This window comes from Amblyomma americanum, chromosome 11, assembly GCF_052857255.1.
Source record: "Amblyomma americanum isolate KBUSLIRL-KWMA chromosome 11, ASM5285725v1, whole genome shotgun sequence".
NCBI lineage: Eukaryota > Metazoa > Arthropoda > Arachnida > Ixodida > Ixodidae > Amblyomma > Amblyomma americanum.
This window is the reverse complement of record NC_135507.1, coordinates 24,571,911-24,592,809: the sequence shown is the minus strand read 5'-3', so window position 1 is coordinate 24,592,809 and position 20,899 is coordinate 24,571,911. Positions and strand designations below refer to the sequence as shown.

Here is a 20,899-nt window from a genome sequence, read left to right as displayed (position 1 = left end):
CGACAGCAGTTTGTCATCTGTAAGCAATAGCAAGCTCTAACGGTTTCAGCTTCAATGATTATCGATCGCAAGACAAAATAACGGCAACTTAGAAGAAGATGTAAAAGTTTTTTGTTTTGTTTTTTTGCGGAACGCCCATGGTAGCGCAAGGACGCAGCGTTAGGCCCCACTCGTTCTAATGCTGTTCCTCTAACCTTTGGCGTCAGCACTAGTAGTTGTGTTGTGAGTCCTTTGTATGAGTACCTGGATCCCCAGCTGTGTACAATACTACCAGGAGGTTATATCGGTAATTTTATATTCTGTGTAAATTGAAATGTGCATCCTGGAGTGTATTTACCACACCTGTGAGTGCTTGCGGCATGTAGTTATAGAACAGGAGACTCAAATAATCATCTGAGATCTAAAAAAAATCGAATGGTGGGCGGAGTCTGGTGGCGGGCGTCGTACGCATCTTCCTTTCCGACCGCTCGCAATACACCTTTATTGATAATCATTATTCTGGAACTACGAATATCATCGAAGGTGTTCCTCAAGGTTCAGTGCTGGGCCCTCTGCTTTTTTTCATATTTACTAATGATCTCCAAATGGTATATCATTGAGTATCCGTCTCTTTGCGGACGCTGTTCTTTATCATTGCATATATACTAACCCTTAACAATATCTGCGCCAGAGCGAGCTAACTCTCATATAAACATGGTGTTGAAAATGGCTAATGGTACTTTTTCAGATGCAAATTTATGCGCGCATCACGAAAGCAGCGTAACCTCAGCTATGTGCACTCATCAAACTCTACAGCCGTTTCTGAAGCAAAATCCTACCATTACCTCGGCGTGACTGTCAACAAGAAACTGACCTGGTTAGGACACGTTCAAAAACTTGATACAGACGCTGCCAAGTCAGTTTCCCCAGAAGATCCCTCTTCTTTTATTCGTAAACTCGCCTATGAAACTTTCATCCGTACCAAACTCGGATAAGCTTCGGCAATCTGGAAGCCCCATCAGGCATATCTAATTAATACTCTAGAACAAGGGAGGTAAAAGCCTCAGAGTGCTTGCCGACGTTTCGACAAGAGAACTTGTCTTCGTCTGTCTGGGCAAAGCGTTCATCGTTGGCGAGGTTTAAACAAGGCCTTCACTCCGAGAAAGAAGGCTCGGTCATAGGGAGGAAGGTGTGAAGTGGGAAGGCTGTTGGACACCTTATTTAAACCCCGCCAATGATGAACGCTTTGCCCAGACAAAGACCAACACTGCTACTTTGGCTTTCGACGTCGAGATTTTATCCTATTCTAATTAATTATTGAGAGTGCAGCGCTCCTTAATATGGTGCAAGGCACTGTGGTGAAGAAGCAACTGAAACGAATGTTCTCCTTGTCCCTCTGTTATCTGTTATTTCTGGCCATACAGGACAGTGCAGATCGAAGGCTGACAGGTCAGAAGCTTTCCTTATGTCCGCATTCCGTGCGAAACTTGACGTTTATAAGTTGATTTTTCTTTTGCGATACGTGTCAGTGTTTCATCGTTATACTGATAACGAAAACTGACAAAAGAAAAAAAAAGAATACTGGTTCGTATCAGTAGAGTAGAGAGCTGGGCGAGTTAGTGCTTATTTGGAACAATACAGTAAGGGTCCAAAAAAAAAAAGAGAAGGTGAATATGATGGCATATACGTTAGGTTTGGTACTTTCCACTTGGAAAAAAGGGATAAAAGATAAGAGTCAAATGGGGGGGGGGGGGGGGGGGGGCGGTAGGCATACGTATAAGCCTAGGTAAGTGACGCATGCGTGGAACATATCGCAAACAAAAAAAAAATTGAAACAAAAACTCTATTAGCATACACATTTTGTTTTAGCACACTAGCAACAGCTGACTGCGGCTACAATTCGTTTGCATGAAGGTAACTGAGGCAACAACACTCTTTCATGCACTGAGTCAACGCAAAAGTTGAAGAAGAGCCTGCAGTCCTGATGGTTTTCCCTCAAGTCCCAAGCGACTAAACGATTCTCAACAATATAACCGGCTGCTTACGTAGCCAAAGGTTCGGCGTTATCTGGTCGGGCCTGGCTTAGTGCTGATTAAAAATGCACTCGCTAACCATGTCGTTATGTTACTAACGTTTCTGAACCGCTACGGGTGCCATTTTCACTGTGAGGCTACAAGACCGCGTCGGCCCGATTAAGAATGCAAGACGCGCCGTGGTGTTCGCGAGCAGTCTTGTTCATGTCACTTGTCCTTTGTTCGTTGTGTGTCGTTGTGGCCATGGAACCCGCAGCGGCTCCTAAATACAACATCCCGAGTTGGTCAGTGAGTGCAATTTTTATTGCCAAGATGGCCGAGATACCTTCGAATTACTTACTGTGCCCACGATTTCAAACGCAACGCCTTCTCCCGACTGCACTGAATTCTGGGGAACTGGATGCCAGACGCGTGTTATATATCTAGCGCAGATATATAGAAAAGGAACCTCGTCCTAATGAGTGAAATGGCGACAGTCGGGCTGCCGTGTTTGGCATGGCATTCATCACGATGCGTTTACCATTTGAATACGTGTCGGTTACATCACTCAGTGGGTGGACGTCTTGCATTCCAGGGCGAAACTAGCGCTGGAATGCAGGCGCCCATTCCTCTCCGCATAAGCCCCTCATAGTTAGCTCGCCTCTCCTCTCTTCTGTGCCAACTACGTGACGATTCGAGGCTTCTGACGAGGACCGACTCTTTCGCTGCGAATGAAGACGATTTAACTGCTGGCTGTCGGCAGTGAAAAAAAAAAAAATACCGCTTTACCATAGCATCTTTCATCTGCAGGCTAACTTGAGTGAAGCACGTTTTACCGTGGTAAAAAAAAAGCAAATAAACGATTGTCTGACTAATCGAGTCCGCTTTCCGAGCTTATAGAAAACGGCGCATGCGCGCTAAGCGGCTGAAAGACTTGTCAAAGGGCACAAGCGCTAACCAGACCTGCATTTCGTCACGAAGCAATTCCCGCAGTGACGAGCGTCTTCGGAAACCACGGGACGGTGCGGAGTGATGACAGGAATGCGATTCAACGCTGTCTAGGAGAGTCGGAAGCGGAAACGTGGTTGGACGGGAAAAAAAAAAAGAAACAAGGAAACGCAGCCTATAAAAACACATGGGGCGGTTGCGGCGGTGTGGAGAAATGGGGGGGGGGGGGGGGGGTAGCTCGCGCCCATCGCGTCCACACTTGCGGCGCGCGGAACAGCGCACGTCACTCAAACGGCGGAATCAATCACGGCCGCCCCGTCGCCCTCTTCCGTGAAGAGCGGAACCGCGGGACAGCAGAGGCGGAAGCAGAAGAGGAAGTGGAGAGCGGTGGAGACAACGGAGACGAGAACCCCCCTAGGTGGGGGAGGGAGAGGGTCCAATCAATGGATGGCTAACGGCGTGGAGCTCCCGGGTGCACATATTTCAGCTGCCGCCTGCGCTGCGCTCGACTGGTCCCAAATTTCCCCGAAACAAATCAGCGCCCTCGACCGGCGATGCTGGCTGTCGCTTAACTGGCGGCCTTCCAGGGCGCTTCGATTTTTGCCGATGGCACTGTTCTTCGACACCGGAGCCCTCCTCGTGCGCTGTTCTGGCTCAGCGCTGTGAAAGGTGTATATACGGCCGGTGGCAGCCAATCGCGAGCGCTATTTGGGGCAAGAATGTCTTCGTCTGCGTTTCATAGTCGTCTGCTTTCCGTCGCCTTGTCGTCTGCTCGCTCTAATAATCCATGCGTTCATACAAAAAGCAGCCGTCGCTTGGTGCAGTCTTGCATTGGAATGAAACGCAAAAAACAACCAGAAGCCTGATTATCGGCTATAATGACGGGATAAAAGGCACTGTGACCCGCTGCGCAAGGACTTGGCTAGTACACTCAAGCCGAAAAAGGAATGAAGTGCAACGATTGTTATACCCCTGTCACACGGGCACTCTAAAGGCACTTTGAACTAATGCCCCTTTACGCTCCCAAAGGAGCACTACTTCAAGGGAGTTCGTCCGTGCTACACGGTCGCGGAACGGCCTTCGCAAGAAGTTTTTAGCGCCCTCATTGGCGAAAAGCGTTATTAAAATTGCAAACCTCACTGCACATGTAAATACAGAAATGTCACATTTTTTTTAGTAAATTAGTTTTATAACCGTATTATGTTAAAGCAACGCAATTTTCACTGCAATAATGATATGATTTTCCAAGTACAGAGCATAACATCACAGTGCTGGCCACACTGAGCCCAACTCGCTCAGTCTGGCTCAGGCCTGCAGCTTCGTTCTTCAGTTGTTCCCTTTGGTTCTTTGGTCACGTTTTTCTGGTGTGCCTTGTGTTCGGCCGTCTCCATCAAAATGAGTGACGATCCACGCGACGACGCGAGAGAACATGGCCGACATGGTGGCATATTTACCGTGGCTACCGTGACGCTCGTATATCTGGAACGAGAGTATGGCGTGGTGAGACTGCCACAAAACAAGTGATCTTATATTTTAAAACACCACTAATCTTATGAAGTGCATTTATAAAATGAAAATAGAACGTTTCTTTTCCCAATTTATTTATGGTGTTCATTCGCTGGGAGAGAGAGTACTCCCTTGAAGCCTCAAAGGACAAACTCGAGCTGCCTTGTTTCGAAGCTCCTTTGAGCTAGGTGTCCTTTGGCGCGTCCGTGTGGCAGCGCGCGTTCGTCCTTAGAGTAATGGAGCATTTGTTCAAAGTACCTTTACAGCGTCCGTGTGACAGGGGTCTTATTCCTTCAGGGACTAACTACAATGCCGCAACTATTAGTCCCTCATAGAACAGCCGCTACTCTCTTGGGGACTAACAGCAGAGGGATATCAGCGACAGTTAGTCCCAGAGGTGCGGTTAGTCCCGTTTTATTCAATTCCGTATCGGAGCGCACGGCATCGGTACGCCTCGTACAGCACCGGCAGCGCTGCAGGGAACTGTTGTGATGGCGCATACTGCTCGTATATACGTCGGCAACGAAGCCATAGCATCACCCGGGGTCGTCGAACGGATCGGGATGCCGACGCGGCTGGCGCGCACGGTCATTGTTCCGAGTCGTTTGGCTAACGGCGCCGCCCAGAGGGCAGCACCTGGCGTGCGCTATAGCGCGTCACACTTCGCGCCTTCCGTCGCTGTCGCTGGAATGGGGCCGACGACGACCACCGCTAGGGGACATCCGTGGAGCTCGTCAGAGCGGAGCATGACGGGCCGATGATGGCTGCTTCCGCCGGAGCGAGAACGGCAGTAACAGCTATGATCGTATAGGGTGGCGAATGGGGTGTGCACTCTCTTACGCTCGCTATATAAACCATGCTCCGAATGCGAAGAATCGAACACGGCACTTAGAAAGGAGGTGCAACCTAGTGAACCGATTCGAAGATGGGTAGACACGCAAAGCTTTTTGGGCGAGCCTCCGAGGCTACTCGGATATATTGATCGGCAGTGTCACATAGACACCGATGTTAGCTCTCAGCGTTGTTGGAGGCTTGATTCGGAGACGCTTGTTGCTGAATCCGCCGCGGTGGCTCAGTAACTGGCCCTTCGGCCGATGAGCTCTATAGGTCTCGGCGTTCGATACCCAGTGCCGCCGGGTACCCGCCGGTGATACAATGGGTACAAGCTTTCCCCAGCCTGGTGCTCGGCTTCTTTAGGGTGAAATGCTTGGAAAATTGGTCATTGGCCCCACCCTGAGTAGAACAAAAGAGGGCCACAAGTGGGCTTCTACCGCACGAGGCGGATTTAACGTTGTTGACGGCGGAACTTATCGCTGATCCGTCAGAGCAACTGTGGTCAAGACCCTTTTCCCAAGCATCTCACCCAGAAGAGCCGAGCACCAGGCCGGGGGAAATCTTGTACCCATTAAAAACCGGTGGGTACCCTGCGGCACGGGGGGATCGAACCCAGCACCTCCCGAATGCTGGGAGGATGCACTAACACTATCCCGGGCACAGCGGTTGCAGCTCTATGGAAGCCAAATGCTAAAACGCCAGTGTACTATTGTGTGCTGTCCAGTGTGCAGTGCAGTGTGTGCAGTGCAGTGTGTGATGTAAGCGTAAGCTATGGGACCCCGGGTGGTCTAAACTAATCCGCAGCACTACGGCGTCCCTCACAGCGCGTGCAGCTTTAATGCGTTGAAGCCAGCACACCCATTGCCTCGAGGCAATGCCTTTTTGCAATTAACGTGTATAAAACTATCCGTTAACTGTATGGCCTTTTCTTTTGTTAGTAGTCTTCAGCATTCCACTTATCGCATTATTATGAAATGGGCTAAAGTGATAACAGTGTACATAACTGTACACGGTGGAGACAGTGAGTAATTCACAGTGGTAATAATAATAATAATTGGTTTTGGGGGAAAGGAAATGGCGCAGTATCTGTCTCATAAGCGGATAATTAAGAACTGGAAACGGCAAAGTGTATCAAACACTGCTCTATATTTGCAGTGGAGAGAGAAATACCACCCTAGAGATTCCACGCTAACTTTCCTCTCAGCCAAGTAAGGCACGCATGTACATACACATCAATGAAAGACCGTAGGCTTAAAAACAGTATAGGAACCCGCCGGCTTAAACAAAAAATTGCACATCCCTCGCTTCCTTTCTTCTTTCACTCCCTCCCTATCCCTTCACTATCCCTTCCCTTACGGCGCGGTTCAGGTGTCCAACGATATATGAGACAGATACTGCGCCATTTCCTTTCCCTAAAAAACCAATTATAATTATAATTATATATTAGTCTGTATTGTTTGAAGGAGTACTACTGTAAGTTGAGCCTGTTGGGATGGGATCATGCTACGAAAAGTGTCGCTAGCAAGATTATGTAAAGTCTTAGGTGAAACACCCTGTATGTGTGCTATTTCCCATACATTTCTTCGTCTTACTGCCACCGCGGTGTCTCAGTGGTTATGGCGCTCGGCTGCTGGCCCGAAAGACGCGGGTTCGATCCCGGCCGCGACTGCCTGATTTCGATGGAGGCGGAATTCTAGAGACCCGCGTGCCGTGCCATGTCAGTGCACGTTAAGGAACCCCGGGCGGTCGAAATTTCTGGAGCCCTTCACTACGGCGTCTCTCAAAGCCTGAGCCACTTTGGGAGGTTAAATCCTCATCAGCCATCTTTCGTCTTGCTGGCGATGCTTTTTCAGGTATATTGTTCCTTTCAGCTCTACACAGCATGGGTTGAGCGTAGAGTTCAACATGAAAAGATTTGGAGGAGGGAAGAAACATCTTTAAACGCCCAAATGACTTTTAAATGCTTATTAATTATTTATGATGTCTGCGGGAGCTCCGCCTTTTGAGAGAAACTACGATGGACATGGAGGGGCATCAGACAAGCATTTTACACCTGCCGTGAAGCGTGCGCAAAAGCTTGTCGCCAAGCACGCACTGCGCGACCAGGAATGCAGCCACCATGAAGCGGCGCCCCGTGCAATTTCACTTCCTGTTCTAGCTGAAGTCGAAACGTTCCACTCAAAAGCGCATGTTCCGAGTTTCGGTTCCCCGTCCGGCAGCGACTTTTCTTAAATTGTTCAGTCTGGACACCTTCATCGAGGTCACGACGGGCAACGGACATTCGTTGGGAAAGCGCGGAAGGTTTCGCCACCATGAATGCTAGGCCTATCGAAGCAGTTAAACAGACACTGAGAACTGCATCCAACTTTGGCTCCCGGTAAGCTTCGAGGCTCTTTTTGGCTGTCTCGACGTTTGTTCGAGCGCGAAAGATGCATTTTTTTCTCAGAAAATTTGATTCAGACATGCCACAATTCTTTCCCCGTCACTCAGTTCAAATTCGTGACGTCAAGACTGCAAGGCACACCGCGATCACCGATTGGAGGTGAACGATGTTCTAGCATAGCCTCAGAGTTCAGCATCTTAACTTTTCTGCTGTTGTTGCAGCTTCCTTGCAAAAGGCACTGACGGTGGCGACACCTGCATTCCGTTTGATGACCTTTTTTACCTTACAAAAGCTGCGTTTTCAGTGAAAGTAGGTTCTTTGTCCCTTTGATAGGGAGGCGTGTGCTGAGGCCGTTAGCTCACCTGTCCTCGATGAGGAACATGTCCCCGTCCGCCTGGACGCAGGTGCCCTTAAAGGTGATCTGGGTGCGTTCGATGCTGATGGCCGGGTGGGCGCCCTTCTGGAACCACATGCCACGCCAGCGCAGGGGGAACTCGCACCCTCCACCTCCTCCTCTGCCCAGATCTGCGAGAGGGGCGGGGTAGCCGAGCATGTAACACCGCTGTCCACTCACTCCGGCACTGACGATCAGGCAACACGTTTAGAATGTCAATACAGGGCGTTAAGAGACGGTCTTCATCGAAACAGCTACAGACAGCAGGACAGCCTGCATTGCCTACAAGGCGACACAGGAGAACAATGCAGTCCTGAATTCTCGGGGAACACAGGGAACTTTAGGTAGTGTTCAGTATAGTTGTCACCTGTGGAAGCCACGAATTCAGCGCGGTAGCGCTGAATGGCATGCTGAACTGATATGCACTGGTACTGGCACTGGTACTGAGCTGACATACTCAACTGGCATGCTGAACTGGCATGCGGTAGTGCTGAACTGGCATGCAGTCATTTCGCTCGCCTGTTTCAAACAGTAAACCAGGGTGGCATATAATGACGAAATAAACAGACGCGAGAAAGAGTCCATTGACAGGAAGGGAAATATCCAAAGACCGATTTGGTGAACTTATTCCAAAAAGAGAGCGCGCAGAAACTTCTAAAGACGCGCCGAATGTCGTGAAAGAAAGGAATACAACCTCAGTCACAGCGTGGGAGGTGACAGATTTGAACGTGCAAGAGTGGCAGATCGGGCTAGTTGGTAATTTTCCATAATGCGATACAGCGCGAATAAAGACGGGGACGAAGCGAGACAAGACACCACAGCGCTGACTTCAACTGAATTTTTATTGCGGAAAGGGGATATTTATACAGGAAATGGAAGGGAACGCATGATGCCGCTACTGCTGGAATTGATACGCGGGATAAGATATTTAAAGGCGAAAAGAAGAGGCTGCAACACCGCACAAGAATGACTGCTAATAACAAACAACAACGCAGTGCAAGTCAATGATGAACGATAAGACAAGGCACCGGCATTTTGCAACAAAAACACAAAAACAAGAGCCAAAGGGCCTTAAACCGCAGTACAAGGCGAGGAATGAAACTAGGGAGCAAAAAGCAGGGCACTAACAATTTGCTAGGGGAAAATAAAGCAAAAAAAAAAGGGTAAGAAAGATCTAAAACCGTGCGAGAGAGACTAAAATTGCAGGGCCAAAAGGGGCAAATAAGAGGCTGCTCATGACATGGCGGCAAACACACCTGAAAACTACTAAGAGCCAAAAGGTTCTAAAACCGCTGAAAATCAAAACCGAATGAAGAAATCACCTAGATGACATCTGGCTCAAATAATCTACTGACTTGCACTGCGTTGTTGTTTGTTATTAGCAGTCATCCTTGTGCGCTGTTGCAGCCTCTTCTTTTCGCCTTTAAATATCTTATCCCGCGTATCAATTCCAGCAGTAGCGGCATCATGCGTTCCCTTCCATTTCCTGTATAAATATCCCCTTTCCGCAATAAAAATTCAGTCAGCGCTGTGGTGTCTTGTCTCGCTTCGTCCCCGTCTTTATTCGCGCTGTATCGCATTATAGATTTGAGCGGATGCGATATTCCTATGCTTTCGCGCGCCGAGCTGTCTTGTCACTGACGCCTGCGAGCACGTTGTAAAGTATGGACGCCAAAGGAGTGAGCTGGAAGTGGTATAGCTGACGTATCAAGTTCTAGACAAAAGTAACTGCGGAAAGGATGGACACGTAGTTAGTCAAGAAGTGTGTACTCGAGGCAAACATTACAAACGCTCGAGAGCAGCACCCTTTACAACTTTCGGACACTCCTCCCATGTCAAAATTGAACTCTCTCTTGAACGAACATTTCGTGCAGCTTCAAGATATCTTCCAAAGCCAGCGTGCCATCGCGAAATCTAAACCAAGCAGCAGACTCTGGCAAAGGATAAACCGGCACTTGGTTTCAAAAGCGACATATTACTACCTCAAGTTTTGCCTGCAGGAAACACGTCGCAGCTAAAGTTTATACGTGGTTACGCTGCTAGAAGTTTCGTTATCTCCCGTTCCAACTAGTCAACTAGAAGACTAGTCAACTCGAAACGAGCCGAAACCGTTTACTCAACACCTGAAAGCGCACTCAGCGTTCACGAGAGTGTCTCAACACTGTCTCGGACTTCCTCCTTAACTTCCGGCGAAGGCGACAAAACCGGAACATACCGCAGACGCGCAGCACAGTCCAGTCCGTGCATCCGGTTTCACTAAGTGGCCCTTCGTTTTTCTTTCCATATTTATTCTTCTTGGTTGGGTTTACCTACACATAGTCACAAAACATCGTCGAGACATGGACGTCCAAACGACATCTCGCGGGCGTCTCGCAATGCCGCGCACGAAGCGACCACGTGTACGCCTACAAACCTGCCTCCCGGCGAGACAAAAGCTTGCGCAAACTCTCGAGGGAAGTTTCTCGAGGGAAGTTTCCAGAGCGGAAACGAATGAAGACGCGACCAGCAGTGCGATTACCGAGTCCGACGCGCTGCTCGTTCTTTCGCGAAACTTCGAAGAAGTCAGTTAAGCTGGCGCCGCAGCGCGGTGAGACACGGCCATACACCAGCAAACGCCGACGTTATCAACTGAAACGGACTCGCATTGTTCTCGCTTAAGACTGCCATTAGAATATACATCTCACTTTCTTTGCGGGTTCGGCTGTGTGCTTTCGACAGCTCGAGCGTGTTTCAAGGCTGGAAGAAGGAGGGGGGGGCTTACTCCGTCTTCGGAAACCGATCGCCAAGGAAACTGGTGGAGAGGAGCGCGATGTGACGCGACGCCGGACGCGCCTTTATGGCGTTCTCGCGCGAACTCACTGTCCCGGCTGCGTCGCGTCTGCCGGAGAACGTGAGGTTGGCCGGCGGGAACAGCAATCTCGTTTCCGCTCAACTGGCCACCACCAGAGGCCGCAACAGCAGCAGGCAAGCCGCGCGAATCCGCGCGCTCATTGTGTGCGGTGCCTCGCATAAAACGATAGTGCGCCTTGACGGTGTGGAAGCGCAGAGCCGGGCTGGCTCACTCGCCCGCTCGCGCCGCTATTAAAGGCCTCTTATCGGCGCCGGCCGGCGCATTGTGCTGTTCGCGCGGGGCCCGCACCCCGTCTGTTGGATGCAGTGCTGCGCGGGGCTCGCGCGGAGAACGCGTAATCCCGGCGTGACAGATTGAATTGCCTTCCCCCCTCTGCCGTAGCCCTGTTCACGGAGCCTTGCCAGAATCCCGGCAAGCCCTGTCCGCCCCACCCTATCTCTCAACCTCGTTGTCTTTTTCTTCGTTGGTTCGTATGCCGGCCTGCGCAGGAATTTAGAGCAGTGGAAGCTTACCGTCACTGCTGGCACACATCCTTCACGGACGAAAAAAAAAAAGAAGAGACTATCGAACGCGGCAGAGAAGCGATATACTGGAGAATTATGCGCTCTTCCTGCACATCCGGGGCCTTTTGAGCTGCGTCACTCGTTTCCACTTCGGCGAAGAAAAACGAAAGACTGAAAGCATTTACGGGATAATAGATCGTCCCTCTCGGCTGCAATGTTTCTCTTTCGCGATATCGGGAGATGTAAGGTTGTCACTCGACACACATTTCGAGTCAAGTTATACACTAGGCGGCAAGGTTTCTTTATTTTTTTTTTACTTTTTGCTGCAAGGGGCAAAAATAATGGGAGGCAGGAAGACCGAGGGCTAGGTTATAATGGTTTAAATCCAGTAAATCAACAGCGGCGTACTACATGCTTTCGTATCCCGCGCTCCTGGTTCGTAGGTATTGTCCTTTTAGACCTCTCTGGTGCCTGGAATTGATGACAAAGGTGTTGATTGCTCGTTCTAAAGCTGCTCTTCTGCAATGACATCATTCCGTATAGAATTACTGCAGTTCCTGATAAAGACAACGCGACAAGGTAAATAACATTTGATTTTTTTTTTTTGGTACAACCACGGCAGCCTATTCGTTCGTAGCTGATGTGTACTTAGCCATTCTTGTGGCTGATGGGGATGTTTTTTTCATCTGAAAGGCCCGTCCCATGCACCTTCTTGGTTTGATTTTGGGGTCCTGTAGGCTGACGCTTGACATTACAGGTTCTTCTGACGTGAAGCTGTAGTATACTGAGAGTTGGCACTTTTCGGTTTAAACCAATATATAAGAACTGATAGACGTAAGCCTAATTTAAGTTTTGAAATTCGTTTTTAACCGAAAAACGTCTGCATTTCTAACAAGCGCGCCGCACTTAATTGGCTATAGAGTAGGAGTTACGCTCCGTCAAACGAGTGAAATAGCTTGCGGAATCCAGGGCCGATGGTGTCGTCTGGTTCAGTAGCGCAGTTTGAGCAACTTTAGGCATCGATCCATTACATTACACACCTCTGCAGACTGGGAGGCCTCGAATCGTCGTCAAACGTCGTTTGCATACCTTTCCTCTCTTCACTGCCACCTCCCTATTAGGGCAGTTACATAATAATAATAATAATAATAATAATAATAATAATAATAATAATAATAATAATAATAATAATAATGGTTTTTAGGGAAAGGAAATGGCGCAGTATCTGTCTCATATATCGGCGGACACCTGAACCACGCCGTAAGTGAATGGGATATAGGAGGGAGTAAAATAAGAGGAAGAAAGAGGTGCCGTGGTGGAGAGCTCCGGAATAATTTCGACCACCTAGGTATCTTTAACGTGCACTGACATCGCACAGAACACGGGCGCCTAAGCGTTTTGCCTCCATAAAAACGCAGCCGCCGTGGTCGGGTTCTAACCCGGGAACTCCGGATCAGTAGCCGAGCGCCCTAACCACTGAGCCACCGCGGCGGATGAAATTCAGCTGTGTATCGTTCCAGTACGCATTCGTGGCCTCCCTTGCCTCCCTCGCGCCTCCTGTTGTCTGCGTTCACACGTGCCTGTATAGTGTCCGCGTGTGCCGTGTGCGGCAGATTTTGTGCGCCTGGTTGGCTCGTCGCGTGCATATATAAAGTCTATAAATATCTTGGCAGCAGTGCTATAGCGCCCTCGCTCCTGCATCCGCCAGACCGACCTCATCTGGAACGCGTGACGCTATTGGAAAGTAAATTAAATTAGAATCAAATGATTGCGTCTGCACGCCGACAACACGCAAGGCTTCTAAGTAGACGCGTCGTGCACTTTACGTGATCGCTGCTACCACATTGCTTGCAACAAGCACGCGGCGAGAAAGCCTGCGGCGATGGCAGAGTAGTTTAATGGCCCATTACAACTGGCGATCCGGAGCAAGTGTTCTTGCTCCGCGGAAGCGAAGGGCATGTTTCAACGGGAGATTTGGATTCAGATCCTGAGTTCCTGTTTGGACATCGACAAATGTTTTGCGCGGCGGATCCGCATCTGATCTGTTTGATCCGCCGGCAGTTCAAACCCCTCTCGGGGCTCCCAATCGCACGGGAAGGTCTAGGATATCTTTGGATAAGTTCGCCCTCACGTTCGCTGTCTGCCCCTTATAAAAATGGTCTATAGACAGTCTATAGACTCCTATAGATTCTATTGCCTCTCAATAGATATTTCTTTTTGACTATTCATAGTCTATAGACTGCCTATAGACAAAAGTATAATAAAAGTGTACGGTCATAAATCTACAGATTGTCTTTAGACTTTCTATATGATTGTATTGCCTATAAACTGCTCTCTAGGGTTTGTCTATAGACAGCCTATAGACATTATAGACAGGGGTCTATGGACAGTCTATAGACTGTTTAAAGAAATTTTTGTAAGGGTGGTTCTCTCTCATATTCGGCATCAGGCTGAGACGATCGATGTTCGCTCTATCTTGCCTTGAATGGGAGTTAGAAACAGTTCATATTGAAGGTAATGGCCCATCCTTCCGATGTGTAGCAAAATCTTTCTTTTAAACTTTGGTCATCTCTCACATTGAGTATTGATTGCCATAGAAAATCAATGGCGAACGTTTTTGACGATATCAAAAAACTTTATAGAAAAAAAAATGCAACCCGCCGAGGGAAGATCTGCGGATATATTGATTGTTATAGTAGAATTTTGCGATGTATTAAAAAATGGCGTTCATAAACAGCTTCCCGTTGCAAAATGTGCTTGTCACGAATTTCTGGGTACGGGTTGTTTGTCAAAAGGCCATGTAGATGCGATCGTACTTCTCTTCAAGCATTACTTTCTCTTCGTCCTCTTCCAAAAATCCACCTGGATAATAGAATACCTCTTTTTTTCATTATTTCGATGACTTTCCGTGGATGTGGTTTAGGTGCTGTCAATGTGCTCTAAAAGGTCGTGGAGGCTGCTTTCATCCAAAAACGTACGCAGCCTCCTGCTAATACCTACCTACTCCCACCTATTTAGCTCCTACCTATTAGGCTGTGTATGCAACTTGCGCTTATAGAGATGTGGACTGTCTTTACGTTGTCAAGAATGAGGTGTCTTCCGCATACCGGCGGATGTACTTGCAAAAGTCACACAGGACGGTTATCACTGTGTATAACGTGAGATTCAGAGGCAGCTGTTTTCTGTGGTGGTGAATACATAATTGGTTATTCGTTATTAGTGTCTACTTTCTTCTTGTTACGATCTTGGCTCTCTGCTTATGCTGTCGATGCCCTCGGTGGTTGCTCTGTCAACAATGCCTGGCATGAACGGGTACAAAAAAAAAGCTCATCCTCAAAATCACTCTGCAAACAATGCAAATGCGAATCCACTACTCGGTTGGCCCGCCACAGTGACGTCACCGCGTTCCCACCAACCAGCGCGCAGCGTTGCACCCGGTGTGTTACGCCGCCACAGCAATGGCAACGTGGCGTTAACAGCTCTCGCTGTAAGAGTTTCAAACACGGGAAAGCGCACATGGCACAAGCGGACGCCGGAAAGTAAAAGTGCTGGCCGATTGCACGCATTAAAACGCACGTCACACATTCAACTCTTCGTCTCTCAAGCCCAATGCATGCCCGAGCCAGATCGCGAACGTGTCCCCGTCGCCTGCCACACTGCATGCAACTGCGACTGCGGATGAGTCGCAAAGCAGCGTCGGCACGGAGCACAAAGGCCCGGCCGCCGCCACCCCGGTCCCCGCCGCCCGGCAGGAGGAGGACGGTTCGCTGGGTAACAAATCTGCCGGAGCCCCGGCGACGCGGCGGCGGCGGTCCCAGGCCGCGCTGCCACTGGCGCATCGATTCCGGCGCGCACACCGACGCTTTGTCCGCCGTCGTGCGGATCGTGACTCATGGCGGATGCTGCTACTATGCCACCCCCCGCCGCCGATCTCTCACCCCCCCCCCCCCCACCCTCACCGCCACCCTTCGTTTAGTCCCCTCCTCAACTTTGCCACCCCCTTGTTCCTCCTCTGCTCGTGGCACGGACGGGGACGTACCGAATAAACCCGCTTATAATAGGAAGACCCGTTTATAATGCAGAAATGCATTGGAGGGCTTTAGCGTCCGTACGGCAGAGGCGACCTGGATGGCAGTCCAGGCCCGAGATCACCCGCTGGATAAGATTAAAGAGAGCACCCGTGAGTTCATAAGCCCATACTGCGCACGTGGCAGAGGGGATAGGTTATTCAAGTTATCCAGGTGGGCTTGGAATAATGGGAGGATGCAGCAGACGAATAAGTAGCAGAGGAAGCAGAAGGATATAGACTCGGTAGAATACAGAGGCATCTATGGACAATCAGTAGGAATGCATTTCTGGTGGAGTTGCACCCAGCGCTTTTTGTGAGCGTGAGTTGTTTTACGACGGCAGACGTCTGGAGGTCCACCCCCTCCCCCCCCCCCCCCCTCCCCCCCCACACCCTGGGGTAAAGGGCGTAGCCGTTGGCGCTAACATCGCAGTCCATCTTAAACGAGGCCTACCGCTCCTGCTGTCAAGAGCGAGTGTTATCCAGACGGTTAAACGAGTAGGCCTTTTCGTGTAGTAAAGAAAGAAGGAAGGGTGGAGAGGGTTTGCCCTGAAGAGCGACCAACGCCACGTGTACATTCTTTCATTTTAAAAACTTTACTTTTCTTATATGTTTTCTTATATGCAGAGTTTGTGGGGTTGACGGTGCCGCCGTCGTAGTATTTCAACTCGCGCTAGTAATAGGGTCCTTCTCTTATCAGAGTATCCAATGACGTCAGCACGTGTGGGTGCCTTCCGGCCAATCAGAACTTCGCGCTTAGTGTTCACAGACTGCTGGCCAGTATAAAGGACATGTTCGTATGATGCAGGTCCATGGACCGCAGTCTGCGGTCTGTTGTCCAGGGTACTGGAACTGACCTGTCAATATATATATATAATATATATATATATTATATATATATATATATATATATATATATATATATATATATAAAATCACCAAAAATTTGAAGAAACATAACAGGATTTAATTCACGACGTTTCGGCTGGAGGACCAGCCACACTCGAAAAGGCTGGTCCTCCAGCCGAAACGTCGTGAATTAAATCCTGTTATGTTTCTTCAATTTTTGGTGATTTTATATTATATTGACCAAATCAGCTGCCAGAAATCACTTTTGATATATATATATATATATATATATATATATATATATATATATATATATATATATATATATATATATATATATATTATATATATATATATATATATATATATATATATATATATATATATATATATGTATATATAGATTTAGAGAAGTGGGCACTTCTACAAAGACACTTTTATTTATCAACGTTTCGACCGCGGTGCGGTCTTCTTCAGGACTGTCCTGAAGAAGACCGCACCGCGGTCGAAACGTTGATAAATAAAAGTGTCTTTGTAGAAGTGCCCACTTCTCTTAAATCTATATATACATATATATATATATATATATATATATATATATATATATATATATATATATATATATATATATATATATATATTGTTTGTGTGTGTGTGTGTGTGTGGTGGGGGGAGGAGCTGAAAATCAGGAAAAGTCGCTAAATGCATTTCGTTTAGCGATGTGACATTGGGGCCCCGTAGCTGAAGGTGAGCCGCACAATTCTGACTTAACGTTACAGCGCTTGGGACGACATGGTAGCTGCTGTATTTCAAGAAAAGGCAAAGAAATCAACGCTGCTTATAAACCGCCCCAAACCAAACCTATGACAATAAAATAGCCTATTTTCGGATTCTGAATAATTCATTTATTGCGATGTGTGCCTGTGATCGCATTTTACGCGGATAAAGCGTCCTGTTATTGCACTCTTCCCGTATTGTCATCTCGCCTTTCCCATCCCCATAACGGGCGGGTTTTACGGTATACCCCCATTCCCCGTTATGACGATAGCTCCGCGCATTCACACTTTGGGAACTGCCACCTCGAGATTCCTCGGGAGCGGGGCCATTGGGGCCCCTTTAGTGACTCTATCAAGGAAGGCATTGTGATGCGTCCATACAAGGGTGCCTCCCTCTGCGCAAGCAGAACAGCGCCAAGTGAAATGGGTTATATGCCGGTTTATTTTGTTTTGCATATAGCGGTATTGCCGATGAACGGCGGTATATATATATATATATATATATATATATATATATATATATATATATATATATATATAAGCAGGGGGGTGAAGGTCGGACGGATCCGGTACAACATAAACGCAATAGAGAGGGCGCACGGTGGAAGAAGTAAGTCTTTATTCTAACGTTTCGACCAGGGTTCTGGCCTTCGTCAGAGTATATAAATATTATATATATATATATATATTATATATATATATATATGCACACACACTTATGAAGGAAGCCAACAGTCACCGAAACCAAGGTACATAGGGGAATGTTTCTGTTGTTTTTTTATTTGCAGTGCTGATTAGTGCGAGAATAATACTTCTATTAATCAGTCACTTTAAGAAAACACTTATAAAGCAGCAGAAAAAACAACCATGCCGCCGGTGGGATCCGAACCCACGAAATACGAATATCGCGTCCGGTGCTCTACCAACTGAGCTACGGCGACGGCTGTCCAATCTGCTGCTTTCGTGCGTATTTATGTTCATTGGGTGTAAGCGAACCTTGAGAGTGTTCACCAGCGCCACCCCCTCGTCATAGCGGCGGACCTAGCACGTTATGTAATACCGCGAGTGTGACGTAGAACGTCATCTAACGGCGAAGGCGGAAACTGTGCGAGAGCCCTCATATGCTACCTATGGCATCAAGACTGCCAGAACCGAGACCCCCGTTAAGCTATTAGCAGACAAGGAAAAGGAAATGAGGGGTTCGTTTGACAAACTTATGAAGGAAGCCAACAGTCACCGATACCAAGGTGCATAGGGGAATGTTTATTATTATAATTTTTTTTAATTTGTGGTGCTCAAGGGTGAAGAGAATAATACTTCAATTAATATGTTGCTTAAAGGAAATTAACTATAAAGCAGAAAAAAAACAACCATGCCACCGGTGGGATCCGAACCCACGACCTCCGAATTTCGCGTCCGGTGCTCTACCCGCCGCGGTGGCTCAGTGGTTAGGGCGCTCAGCTACCGATCCGGAGTCCCGGGTTCGAACCCGACCGCGGCGGCTGCGTTTTTATGGAGGAAAAACGCTAAGGTGGCCGTGTGCTGTGCGATGTCAGTGCACGTTAAAGATCTCCAGGTGGTCGAAATTATTCCGGAGCCCTCCACTACGGCACCTCTTTCTTCTTTCACTCCCTCCTTTATCCCTTCCCTTACGGCGCTGTCCAGCTGTCCGCCGATATATGAGACAGATACTGCGTCATATCCCTCCCCAAAAACCATTATTATTATTATTATTATTATTATTATTATTATTATTATTATTATTATTATTATTATTATTATTATTTTATATTATTATTATTATTATTATTATTATTATTATTATTATTATTATTATTATTATTATTATTATTATTATTATTATTATTATTATTATTATTATTATTATTATTATTATTATTATTATTATTATTATTATTATACTAACTGGGCTACGGCTACTGCTGTCCGATATGCTGCTCTCGTGGGTATTTGTTTTGCACGCGAAACAAGACGGAGCGAGATATGAAAAGGAAAATAATGTTAAGAGACAGAAAGAGAGCAGATTGGGTCAGGGGACAAACCCGAGATGTTAATATTATCCTAGTCGAAATCAAGAAGAATAAGTGGACGTGGACAGGGCATGCAATGCGAAGGAAAGATAACCTATGATCCCGTAGGGTAGCGGATTAGATTTTCAACATGAGGTAAGCGTAGCGGGGGGCGGCAGCAAGTCTGTTGGGCGGATGAGATTAAGAAGTTTGCGGGGATAAGCTGGGCGCAGCTGGCAAAGGACAGGGTTAACTGGAGAGACATGGGAGAGGCTTTAACCCTACAACGGACAAAGGCTGAAAATGATGAAGCTGACCTCTGCGTATATATGAAAGGGTATGCATATATTGATTATGTATTTTTTTATAAGGACTATTTACAATGTGAATGCGTTATAAATTTGTGTACGTAAAGGAGCAGACATGCAGTGAACGAAAGGAGCACGCAGCGACGGTAGAACTCCACTCGCGCGTCCGCCATACAGGTGTTAGGCATGGTGTGACCGTGTCGGATACTTTTTTTTTCCGATACGAATGCGCATAAGCGCTCCAAGACCCTGGAATTGAGTAGAATACAGGCACGCTTCTAGCTTATTGGGCAATATCGCGCTGTGTTTACTGCTGTTCGCGCGTCATTGACATCACACACTGTTACGGTACGCAAACGCAAGACGACTAGGATGTTATTCTGGCCACAGCTCTTCGAGCACACCTGTTCGGGGAGGAGGAGGAGGAGGAGGAGGAGGAGGAGGAGGAGGAGGAGGAGGAGGAGGAGGAGGAGGAGGAGGAGGAACTTTTATTCGTCGACCAGCGTAATTATCGCGTGTGGTGTAGCAGCCCGCTCAGGCGGCCTTGAGCCCTTGGCGCTCGGCGACCTCGGTGGCTCGTGCAAAGGGACGGAGCTGAGCAATTAGTCCTAAGCTTCAAAATGTGATCAGTCCAAGTAGCCCTTTTCGGGAGCTTACGGATGTCCGCGCCATCTGAAAGCGATAAATAAAAGCTGTCCCCATACTTCACCTTAACCTTCTGAAAAGCGTTTTTTTTTTATTTTCCTCCTTTTACCTCTTAATTTATCTGGAGGGTTGTTATGTTCATGAATTTTTGTTAACACATCTGTTTCACTGATTTTATTGCCAGGATATTGTGCTTTTATCAACAATCTCGAAGTCTACAACTTGAGCAAAGATTACTTTATTGGCAACGGGTGTCGCTGCAATCCGTAAATCCGTACCGTACCGCATCGTACCATACCGTATCATACCATCTTCTCTACTCGAAGGCCACAGAGCCACCTCATTCAGTAAATGTTTCCTCGCTCCTTCAACAGCCGGATAGATAGATATTCAACAAATTAGTACGAAAAGCATGTTGTCGGACACTTCACTGAGCACTCTCACATGAGAGAGACAATAAGGAACTGCGCGGGAACGCGGACGTGCTCTGCATGGGCTCCGTGAATCGTCAGTGTTTTTGACCGGAAAACCCGAGTTTAATGCAAAGTGTTTATTGGATGTGTTCCGTGAAGTTACGAGGACCATCTGAACACCAATTTTATCTCTGTGAGTAGAATCTATTTCCACTTACGGGACATTGAAATCTTGAGGCGGCGAGAGTCACGCTAACCCTAACGCCGACGTAGCGTCGGCCGTGGCCGAAGCAGGAGACGCATGGGCTTCGCTGGCCCTACCGGGGCTGAGCAGCCTCGACGGCGGCATGGCATCAGCATCGACTGCGGCACACATTACGGCCCCGGTTATTGAAAATAGCC

General features: G+C 47.8%; 1 protein-coding gene across 1 annotated transcript in view; it reads right to left on the bottom strand.

Annotated features, from left to right (window-relative positions):
* Nucleotides 1–20,899, bottom strand: part of aus (argus) — a 130,170-nt gene that overhangs the window by 32,711 nt on the left and 76,560 nt on the right. Inside the window, exon 2 of the mRNA XM_077644298.1 lies at nt 8,025–8,187. Within this exon, the coding sequence (XP_077500424.1) occupies nt 8,025–8,187 (163 nt within the window). The remainder of the gene's footprint in view (nt 1–8,024; nt 8,188–20,899) is intronic.